The 12,581-nt window shown below is 38.5% G+C and overlaps 1 protein-coding gene across 1 annotated transcript in view; it reads right to left on the reverse strand.

Annotated features, from left to right (window-relative positions):
• The window catches only part of RyR (Ryanodine receptor), an 841,404-nt gene that overhangs the window by 656,797 nt on the left and 172,026 nt on the right, over nucleotides 1–12,581 (reverse strand). Inside the window, exon 26 of the mRNA XM_090376454.1 lies at nucleotides 8,280–8,473. Coding sequence (XP_090232580.1) covers nucleotides 8,280–8,473 — 194 coding nt within the window. The remainder of the gene's footprint in view (nucleotides 1–8,279; nucleotides 8,474–12,581) is intronic.

Below are 12,581 nucleotides of genomic sequence, written 5' to 3' on the forward strand. Positions count from 1 at the left end.
CAGTACGTATTAATTCTTCCGATTATATCGAATATTCTTACGAATTTCACATATCATTTAATTTTTTAATTGGTAAGGTAATAATGGGTAAATTTGTGTTTAATATATCTTTACTTTTATAGCCTGTGGATAATATTCCTCCTATTTTTGCTAATTAGAATCGCTGTTTAATAGAATTAAAATTCAATTCACAAACGTGATCACAATGACCGGCGCTTATTACACATCGTATAGTGAACGGTACTTTACAATGGTGACTCCATCGTAACAGTGAACCAATTGTAAAGGAGGGGGGGAGTACATTGTATTTTTAACTATTTACATGAAACTTCGGATAATTGGGGCAGCCGCTTAATCGGGCCAAAATGCACTAGTCCCGATGTGTCCCAATTAACCGGAATGGACTGTATATATATATATATATATATATATATTTTGCAACAGGTAGCACATTTTTTATTTTGCACAAAAACTTGACATGACAGAGCAAAATCAATAACAATATTTAGGTAGTTATTTCAAATAAGCAGATAAATATTGTATAAGCCTGCTTACATAATTATATAGTATTTGCTAAAAATAAGTGCATATTTTTTTAAATGTACACTAGTGTTTTTAATAATCCGCATAGTACCTAATACTAAGGGTCTAAATAATTTCTAAAAAAAGCGATAATTATCAATGCTTAAATGATAAAAATCAAGATATTAATTATTTTAAAACAAACATTAAATGAGCACAAAAGGCTTTAATTTCTATACTTAAGTTATAAAAAAAGGGGTGTTAAAAATTCCTAGATTACAAAGTTAAAAGATGTCTTAAATGAACGTACATGCAATGAGCAAATAGGGGATCAACAGGTAGATAAATAGGCTATGATTTTAGAAAAATAAAATTCAATACCTGTGGTCAGCATAGGCTTTTATAACTGCAGCAGTGCAGTCCTGCAGAACAGAATGTACACTCAGTGAAAATTCTGTATGTAGACACCAGAATTTTTTGATATTTTTAACTCAAAGCAATGGCTTATTAAAAGTTTGATCTGTCTGGCTTTCAGTTGCTACTCCAAAACATCCCAGATGTGATCAGTTTGATTAATATTGGGACACTGGGCTGGCATTGTTGTGCTTATTATATGATGGATCTTTAGAATTTTCACAATGCTGGAAAAGTAGAACTGCTCAGGATGTTATAACTGACATTAGCATTCATGGTTCCATGCAACAGAAATGGATCTAAATCAAGTGAAACACCAAAAACCACTAAACTGCCCCAAGTAAATTTTTATGTGAACACAATGCCATCCACATGAAAGAATTTGGACATGCTATGTTTAGATCATCCATCTGGAATATGAACTGCATAGCACGATTGATAACCCCATGTTATGAACTAGTTGAAATTATGAGGGGGAGCAGCTCCCCAAACTATGAAGCAACTTTCTGATGTTAGTTTTGGTCTAACAGCTACACACACACTCTCTCTCTCTCTCTCTCTCTCTCTCTCTTGTGAGTTCTGCAAGAATGGCTATATTAACATGTTTTCACTGCTGACAGGGTCTAAGAATCATTAATGGTTTCCTATGAGGTGGTGAGCAAAGAATCAGTATTACTCACCATCTTCTACTGCTATAGGATGTTTCTAGTGTGTGTGTGTGGCTTGGAATGACCTAGTAGCACTTTTGCCTCATAAATATGGCAACCTATTCTAATGACTTACTGAACTGGACTGGAGATTCCAAATGTCTTTTAACAATTAACAAAAAGGATCAAGGGGCAAAGTGAGTAATTACACGCCTTAGTATTAGCATTAACATTAGTAGAGGTATATGATGCAAGAAAGCAAGCTTATGCAGCATCAGCCGAAAAAAAAAAAGAAAAAAAAACTTCCACTTCACCCCTCCATTCGTCTGAAATAAATGTCTAGCTGAGCCTTAAATTTATTTACATTATCAACTTCCACAACAAGGGATGGAAGTCTGTTCCACCAACCAACTACCCGCTGGCTAAAGGCAAATTTCCACACATCTATTCTACATCTGTCTTTCCTCAATTTGAATTTCTGCCCTCTCAGGTGATTATTCTGAGCAAGAGGAAGAATCCCATCAGCATTGAGCATGCTCAAACCATTCAAAGCTTTATACACCTCTATCAGATCACCTCGCCGATGCCTGGTCTCCAGACACTGTAATTTGCAAAACTTAATCCTTTCTTCGTAAAGGCAAAACTTTGTTCCATTCACTAATCTTGTTGCCCTTCTCTGAACTCGTTCCAGCAGCTCTACATCCTTCTTGAAATGAGGCCTCCAGACCTGTATACAGTACTCAAGGTGTGGCCTGACCATTGCCTTATACAAGGGAATAATCACCTCCTTATCACTGCTAGAAAAATTCCTGTATATCATTGACAAGACACCATGAGCTACTCTTGCAGCCCATCTGCACTGCTCAGAGAACTTCATATCTGCCTGCACAATTACCCCCAGGTCCTTTTCATTCTCAACCACTGTCAGTGTAGTACCGCAGAGTTGATACGTTGCTCTGGGGTTGCTGTTTCCCATATGTAGTACTTTACATTTGTCAATGTTAAACTTCATTTGCCACCTCTCAGCCCCTCTGCTCAACCTTTCCAGACCCTGTTGCAGCAGCATAGTAGTAGTAGTAGTAGTAGTAGTAGTAGTGGCATGTGATGCAAGAAAGCAAGTGTATGAGCTTATGCAGCATCAGCCAAAAAAAAAAAAAAAAAAATCACACCATTCCCTCCAAATGCCTGTCCAGTTCCTTCTTAAATTTATTCAACCTATCAACTTCCACAACGACAGATGGAAGTTTGTTCCAGCAATTAACCACCCACTGGCTAAAGGCAAATTTCCACACATCTATTCTACATCTGTCTTTTCTTAATTTGAATTTATGCCCCCTTAGGTTTGTAATCTGAACAAGTGGAAGGATCCCATCAGAATTCAGCGTGCTCAACCCAATCAAGGCCCAATCAGATCACCGCACAGGTGCCTAGTCTCCAGCCACTGCAATTTGCAGAACTTAAGCCTCTCTTGGTAAGAGAATCCCTTCATTCCCCTCACCAATCTTGTTGCCCTTCTCTGTACACGCTCAAGTAAATCTACATCCTTCCTAAAATTAGGCCTCCAGACCTGTACGCAGTACTCAAGGCATGGCCTGACCATTGCCTTATACAGAGGGACAATCACCTCCTTCTCCCTGCTAGCAAAATTCCTATATATCATTGACAAAATCCCAAGACCTGCCCTGGCAGCCTGTCTGCATTGCTCAGAAAACTTCATATCTGACTGCACAATTACTCCCAGGTCTTTTTCATTTTCTACCACCTTAAGTGTAGTACCACACAGTTGGTACGTTTCTCTGGGGTTACTTCTACCCATATGCAGTACTTTGCATTTGTCAAACCAGCATTGAGCATGCTGGTTTGACAAATGCAAAGAAGGGCAACTTCAGTTGCCACTTCTTAGCCCATCTGCCCAAATTATCTAGATCCTGTTGCAGTAGCACACTGCCATTGCTGTCATTAACAACCCTGCCAACCTTTGTATCATCTGCAAACTTTGACATTAAGCCTGATATACCTTCACCAATATCATTGATAAATATACAAAACAACAGTGGACCCCAACACCGAACCCTGTGTGACTCCACTAATAACATTATTCCACGAAGAGCAGCACCCATTGATTACCACCCTCTATCTTCTCCCACTTAACCATCCTTTTATCCATTGTAGCAACTTACCCTTAATACCATTCTGCTCCAATTTGTACAATAGTCTTCCATGCGCAAAAGTGTCAAAAGCTTTCCTGAAATCCAAATATATGATATCAAAATTATTTTTTGCATCCAGTTCCTTTGTAACCACATCATAATATCCTATCAAATTTGTCAGACAAGACTTTCCCTTAACAAACCAATGCTGTGTCTGAATTATTGCTGCAGTCTTGTCTAGATGATCCTGCAATGCATCTTTAACCAGTGACTCCATTATTTTACCCGGAACAGAAGTTAAACTAACTGGTCTGTAATTAATCGTGTCACCGTTCAATCCCCTTTGTGAATTGGGGATATATTTGCACACCTCCAGTCCGTGGGAACCTCCCCTGAGTCCAAGGATGCTCTCATAATTATGGCTAAGGGCCATAATTATGAGATAATAATTATGGCTTACTTGCTTTGCCGCCTCCTTTAATATAACTGGATAGATCCCATCCACCCCAGGTGCTTTTCTTATGTTTAACTTCAACAATTTCTCCTCCACTTTGCTTTCAGTTATTACAAAATCATTAAGTATCCTGCTACAATTTGATAACCTTCTGTCATTTTCAAACTTTAATAATTCCTCATGTGTGAATGTCGATGCAAAATAGTGTCAGTAGTGTCCTTAACAACCCTGCCAACCTTTGTATCTTCTGCAAACTTGGACATTAAGCTTGATATACCATCATCAATATTATTTATAAATACAGAAAATAATGGACCAAACACTGAACCCTTAGGGACTCCACTGATAACATTAGTCCACAATGAGCAGTGTCCATTGATTACTACTCTCTGTCTTCTCCCTCTCAACCACCCCTTTATCCATAGCAGCAATTTGCCTCCAATTCCACACTCCAATTTCTGCAGCAGTGTTCCATGTGCAACAGTATCAAAAGCCTTTCTAAGATCCAAGTATATAATATCAAAGTTATTCCCTGCATCCAGTTCTTTTGTGACTGCATCATAGTATCCAATCAAATTGGTTAGGCAAGACCTCCCCTTAACAAAACCATGCTGTGTCCGAGCTATAACTGAAGTCTTGTCTAGATGATCCTGCAGAGCTTCTTTAACCAGTGCCTCCATTAATTTTCCTGGAACAGAAGTTAAACTCACAGGTCTATAATTACTTGTGTCAACCTTTGATCCTCCTTTGTGAATTGGGGTCACATTTGCACATCTCCAGTCTATGGGTACCTCCCCTGAGTCCAAGGAAGCTCTCATAATTATAGCTAAGGGTTTGTTTACTTCCTCTGCTGCCTCCTTTAATATAACTGGATAGATCCCATCCAATCCAGGTGCCTTTCTTGTGTTTATCTTCAACAATTTCTCCTCCACTTTACTCTCAGTTATTACAAGATTATCTAGCTTACTGCCAGAGTTGAATACACCTCTTGCATTCCCCTCGCTGAATAACTCCTCATGTGTGAATGTCGATGCAAATATTCATTTAGTTTGTTAGCTATCTGAGCAGGATCATCAACAGTTGAACCATCGATATCAAGTGGACCAATCTGATTCATCCCTTTCCTTCTAGAGTTTACATAAGTAAAGAACTCTTTGCTGTTTTTCTTTCCATCCCTTCCCAAGGATTTCTCATAATCTGCCTTTGCCTGCTCAATCTCCTTTGTGACTTGGTTACAGACCAGCTTATATCTATCATAGGCTTCCATGTCACCCATTAATTTATATGTATCCCATGCATTTTTCTTCTCTGCCATATGTCTCATTAGTTCATCTGACATCCATTTAGGCCTAAACCTTGAACAATATTTCTTAGTTGGTATGTAAAGCCTAGTAGCTTCCAAGATTAATTCTTTGAATGCTTCCCATTTTGAATTTGCTTTTGGTAACATCATCAGTTAAAAATGGAAGCATTCAAAGAGTATTACTCAAGAGTATTACTCCCTCTAGTTGCCTCCCGAACATGCTGATGTAGGAAACAATCATCCAATAAATCCACAAAAGCTTTGCTAGTGTGTGAGTGACCAACCCACAAATTCCAGTCATTATCTGGGAAATTAAAATCCCCCATTATAAGGCTCTCTGATTTACTGGCCCACTCTATTTCCCTGTACAGTTTCTCATTATACTCATCAGAATCATTAGGCCTATAGCACACCCCTACTGTCAATTTTGATCTCCCAATGCTTATGTCACACCAAACTGACTCGACACTGCACTGTCCAGCGATGTCGACTGGCTTCACTTCCTTGGATTTTATGTGTTTCTTAACTAATAACATAACCCCTCCTCCCTTTCTATCCTGTCTATCCTTTCTGTAGACGTTGTACTCCCCAAATTCCAGTTCTGCATTCCTTATATCTGTGTGACACCACGTCTCTGATATCCAAACAATATCTGCCTTTGATGCTTTGAGCAATACCTCAAATTCATCAAATTTATTTACCAAACTCCTAGCATTGGTGTACATGTAAATATACATGTACCTGTTCCTATTCTTAGCTTCCCTAACACAACCCATGTGTTTACTTGTACCGCAATGACTCCCAGCAGTCTCTAAAATATCCTGCATCTTGTTTTCTAGGCTTCTGCTCATTCCAATAGAAGCAGCACAAGAATCACTTTCACCTCTGCCAGTGGCTACTGTTAATGTATTAGTCCTTGTATCTCCCCAAGCTTGCAGTTTTCCGACCCACCTAACACTGCCTCGATAGCATCAGCAAATATTCTTGCATCCTTTCTATTTAAGTGTATCCCATCCCTGTAGAAGCAGTCTCTCTCCTGTTAACAAGTACAGACCAGGCTGAAAAAAAATTCTACCTCTTGAGCCTTGCACAATCTTTCCAGGGCCGAATTGATCTGTAAGATCAATTCGGCCTTACCGAATTGATCTTACCTGTAAGATTGACTTCTGTTTCAGGGAAAATAATGTGCACCAATCGATTTGTTAAGTGGTTATCTTGTCTAACCAATGCAAATGGATTGATGCATAACAAACATTCTAGGTGCAAAAACCAATTTTGACATTATATACTTATATTTCAGAAAATCTCTTGATACTGTTCAACATAAAAGACTGCTGTATAAATTGGTGCAGTGTGGCATTCGGGGAAAGTTACAGCTATGGATAAAGGGATGGATGGTTGAGTGGGAAAAGACAGAGTGACTATCAATGAGCACTACTCTTCATGGACTAATGTTATCAGTGGAGTCCTCAAGATTTAGTGCTGGGTCTATTGTTGTTTTCAATATTTATTAATGATAATAATGAAGGCAAATCAGGATTAATGTCTAACTTTGCAGATGACAAAAAGGTTAGCAGGGTAGTTAATAACAGTAATCAGGATATGCTATTGCAAAAAGATCCAGAAAAAATAGGCAGGTGGGCTTAGAATTGGTAAAGTTTAACATTGACAAATGCATGGTACTACATATGGGTAGCAATAATTCCAAATTAACACATCAACTGTTTGTTACCAACTGAAAGTAGCAGAGAGTGAAAACTGGGAGGTGGAGAGAATAAGACCTGAGTAGTAATTGTGCATCCGAGATAAAATTCTCTGAGTAATGCTGTTAGGACAGCTCATAGAGTTCTGTAATCGATATACAAAATTTACAGGAATTTGGTCAGCAAGGAGGCACTTATGCCATTGCATAAGATGATGATTAGGCCACATCTTGAATACTGCATATAGTTCCGGAGCCCTCACTTTAAGAAATATATGGATCTATTGAAATAGGTGGAGATACCCGCAACAAGGTTAGTGAGGGGGAAGAAAAAAAGCATCCTTACCAAAAATGACTTCAATTCTGTAAACTGCAATATCTGGAAACTAGTTGAAGAAGATCTGATTGAGAAACTGCAAGGAGATCTCATTGAAGTGTTTAAGGCTTTGAATGGTTGTTGTTAGCATCCTTACTCTTTTACAGACAATCAGGGTGTCTAATTTTAAATTTAAATTTGGAAAGGATGGTTGCAGGATAGATATGCAGAAATGTGCTGTCAGCCAGAGGGTAGTTGATTGTTGGAACAAACTTCCATCTGGTGTTGTGAAAGTAGGTTGTTTGAATACATTTAAGGAAGAATTAGAAAAATTACAAATTATTGGAGGGGTTGGACAGGTATACTGGAAGTGTTTTTTTTTTTTTTTTTTGACTGATGCTGTATAAGCTTGCTTTCTTTCATCATTTGCTACCACTAATAATACCTTTTTGAAAGTAGTCCTGATCTATTTCTCATTTATTTCCTATCCTTCTTCTGACCACCTACTCCTAAAACATCTGAATTCAAATTCCAATACAGAGAGAATGTAAGATCTACAAAATTCAGTTTTTTTCTTTTTTTCCAAAAATAGTGTATTATGTTACTTTTTAAGCACTTCTAATTATATAATTCAGGATATATACTAGATAAGAATTCTGGTTTAATTCGTTTGCAGGTAGAAAATTTCATCACTAGTGTTAAATTATGATTATTTATATATTTTTCATACAGATCTCAGAAAATAACAGAAAACAATATATGTAGATATACCTTAATAATTTTTCATGTTCAATTAGTTCTAGGCAGTCAATACAACGGTCCTCTTCAGGAATGTGAACTGCTAACATAGATACAGGGTCTTCACAGAGCATACTCCAACCTCGGATGTCCGAAAGTTTCAATGCATGTGGTCTTGATGACTGGTTTGAGACTCTGGCCCAATGGAATGGCTGGAGACACTGAACCTATATAGAGAATTTAAGATTTCTGTCATAATTTTAAGTTCTACAAAATGCAGAAAGGTATCTCAATGCACAAAAAAGATAAGAAATATTTGAATTTCAAAGATTATTTTACATTAAGCATAAAAAAATAAAGTTTACTGGGGAAAAAAAAGTGATAGGGCACATCAAATTAATGTAAATGGCAGATTACATTAAAATTTTATACATTCTATAATATAGAATATACAAAAAATTCTATATTCTACAGTAATATATATATTACTGTATACATTGCCACATATTACAATTCTGTATTTTAAAAATATATTCACATCTTATATGTTGTAAGTTGTCTGTGGTAGTAGCTACAAGATGTAATACTCTCAAGGGCAAAGGGAAAGGCTTTTGCATTCATAAAGGTGACTACAATGATATCAGACAGTTTTTAAAATATAATCAATGTGACCAGCTGATGATGTCACTGCCAGCAAATTCTAAATGGAAAGCAATCAGGGGAGAAATCATAGAAGCTACTAAAATTTTTATACCAACAAAGCTATTGCATACTGTTCAAACCTTAGACCTAAATGCATGTCAGATGAACTGATGAGACTAGTAGCAGAGTAGAAAAAAAACATGGAATGTGTACAAATTATCAGGAGATAAAGAAACATACCATAGGTATAAACTAGTCTGCAATCAAGTTGCAAGTGGGTTAGGCAAGCCAAGCAAATTATAAGAAATCTCTGGCAAAGAATGGAAAGAAAAGTAGCACGGACTTCTTTAGTTGGTCCTTGAGGTTCTCACAGACATTCTCTCAGATATGCCAGACAAGCTGCACTTGTTACCTGGGAGTCTAAACCGCTGATGGAACTGATATTCGGTGACACTCAAGTCAAGTGGACCCAATTTCGGCAAAGTCCGGATGGTCTGTGACAGCCAAATCGTCTGCTTGCACCTTCACGATGGTGGGACTGTTAGTAATCCTGGGTATAACCTCCATGCACAAGTACATGGTGGGTGACCACCCAGGTGTGAACCAACGTAAGCAGGGCTCGAGGTTTGGTGCCCACACCACATGGAGGAATGCCGCTCCTCTATGTTACCAGGCCGTACTAGGTGGTAGATGACTCTCATCAACCGGTGCAATGCCACCACTTTGCTTATTGGAGGCTTGAAGTGGTGGAACCCATGTTTAGTCTCTAAAGCTAAGTTCCGGTCAACCCTTCCCTATCTCTTCCATCATGCAGTATGACTGATGACTTTTGAGGATATGATGAACATCGTGATGAGATCCAATATTCCTTACATTTCGAGGATACAGCTCTAAAACGGTGTTCGCAGGCCAGCCGATAGTTAGTACACTGGACCAAACCTATTGGTAACTCTCTAGGAGGCTTCTGGATCAGCTAGTGTATAATCTTGCTACCTCTACTCTGCTAATAGTGACTGGAGGGAGTCCGAGTAGTGTGTATGTGGGGAGCATTGTTAAGGCCACATTATGTCAAGGATCTAGGTATATTCTCACCATGTGTACGCCACATCCAAAAATTTCATTACTTCATACAGCATATCCCACCCACTTTTTCTTACTATTGAATACACCATGAATTGTCAAACTAATAGAGCAAGCTTATCTGCGAAAAGATTCAAACCTCCCAAGCACTTCCTAATTCATTTCACAAATATACGTGGTCTCAATTCTAATCTTAACGATGTCCATTTCCACTTGCAGTCTGCCAAATTCTATGTACTTTTTCTGACAGAATCTCAGTTATCAGTTGATTCAACTACTGCTCATCTCAGATGCCCAAATTATTCGCTGTATGATTCCTTTTTCCGCAAAGGTAGTACTTGGGCATATGTCCGTTCTGATATTTCCTGTCAGAGACTTGGCAATTTGGAATCTCCTCTCTTTGATCTTCTCTGGCTTAAAATCTCTCTACCTCATTGTGTAAAATTCATCTGTCTCTACCGTTCCCCCAACTCCACTAATCACTTGGAGCTCTTTGACTTCCTCTCTTTGCAACTTGACTTTCTTCACTCCAACTTTCCTAACAGTGAGGTAACTTTCCTTGGTGATTTTAATGTTCACAACTCCAGCTGGCTTCCATTTTCTAGTCACACAGACCCAGCTGGTCGAGATGCTGAGGCGTTTGCAATTACTAATGACCTTAAACAGATTGTTCATTTACCTACAAGAATACCGGACAATCCTAATCTTACAGCCAACACGCTTGATCTTTTTCTCACAAACAACCCTTCTAAGTACACGGTCGAAGTGAGAGGTCCTTTAGGCACTTCAGATCACAACTTGGTGATTGTCTCTTCTCCAATGGAGCCTTTATCTCATGGCTATTCCCAACCTCGTGTTGTTTGGCATTACAAGAATGCAAAATGGGATGACCTGTGAGATTTCTTTTCTTCTTTTCTTTGGTCGGATTACTGTTTCAAAACTTCTGATGTCAACGTTTGCTCAGATCGTGTCAGTGAAATTATTCTTGCAGGAATGGAATCCTTTATCCCACACTCCACTTTAAAATCTCGTCCTTTATCTAAACCTTGGTTTTCCAATAAATGTGCTAAGGCTGTTAAAGAGAAGTATCGTAATTGGCTTGTTTCTAATTCTTTAGTTTTATTTTCTGCCTTCACCAAAGCTCGCAACAATTGTAAAGCAGTTATTAATCAGTCCAAACTAGAGTTTGAAAAGGCTAAGAGTAGAAAATTTGCTTCTTGCCCTAATGGTAGCCGAGCATTTTGGTCCCTTGCCAAAGCTATTGACTGCAACTTTTGCCTATCTCTGCTCCAACCTCTGTCCAAACCAGATGGTTCTGTTGTCACTTCAGCCAAGGATAAAGCTGACCTGCTAGCATCCCATTTTTCTTCCAACTCATGTATTAATGATCTTGGTAAAACACCTCCCACCATTCCCAACACACTCCATTCAATGCCTCCTGTGGTCATCTGTCAAAAGGATGTCAGAAGGATTTTGACGAATCTTGATGCTAAGAAAGCTCCAGGTCCCGATGGTATTTCTCCATTTGTTCTCAAAACCTGTGCTCCTGAACTTACTCCACTTCTTTGACGCTTTTTTCGCTTTCTTATTCCAAAGGTGTTTTTCCTTCTACTTGGAAATTTGCTCATATCCAGCCAGTTCCTAAAAAGGGTGACAAATCCCTCCCATCCAACTATCGTCCCATTGCAATTACTTCTACTCTTTCTAAAGTAATGGAGAAATCAATTAACCACCAACTCTTAAACTACTTAGAAACCTTCCATCTGATCAATGATTGCCAGTATGGATTCCGTCAGTGTCGACCCACTGGTGATGTTCTGGCTTATGTTACCCATTTATAGACTAATTCAATGGAAAGGTTTGGTGAAACACAAGTAGTTGCTCTTGACATCTCAAAGGCTTTCGATCATGTTTGGCATAAAGGGCTTCTAAACAAGCTTCCATCTTATGGTTTGCCAACTGTTTTTTGTAATTGGTTATCCAGTTTTCTCTCTGATCGCTCACTGAGGTTGACGGTAGATGGCTCTCTGTCTTCTAACTTCTCCACTAATGCCAGTGTCCCCCAAGGTTCAGTTGTTTCCCAAACTCTTTTCTTCTTGTATATTAATGACCTTCTTCCATTGACTGGAAATCCTATACATAGTTTTGCCGTGGATAGCACATTGCATTCCACTTTCCATTTTGAGAAACCTTGCCCTGTTCAATCAGCTTAAATTTCTCGAAAATCTGCTACCAGTTCCTTAAATGCCAATCTTCAAGTAATTCTCCAGTGGGGTAAAGACAACTTAGTTGATTTCAACCCTTCTAAAACTCAGTCTTGTCTTATATCTCGCAAAAATGATTCTTCTGCTCCTCTGCTTATCTTTAGTGACACTCCGATTTCTAGGCAAAATGATATATTTCTTTTGGGGATTACCTTGACTTCTAATCTCTCTTGGCACAAGCACATTACAAATATTGCTTCCTCTGTCTAAAAAACTTGGTTTTCTCTTTCGCTCTCGGCATTACTTTTCTTCCAAATATCTGCTCACTCTGTATAAATTGCAAATCCACCCTGCCATGGAATATTGTTCCCACATCTGAGGTGGTGCTCCCAAAACCTCTCTCAGGCTT

This window comes from Mastigoproctus giganteus, chromosome 6, assembly GCF_048544385.1.
Source record: "Mastigoproctus giganteus isolate SK-2022 chromosome 6, ASM4854438v1, whole genome shotgun sequence".
Lineage (NCBI taxonomy): Eukaryota > Metazoa > Arthropoda > Arachnida > Uropygi > Thelyphonidae > Mastigoproctus > Mastigoproctus giganteus.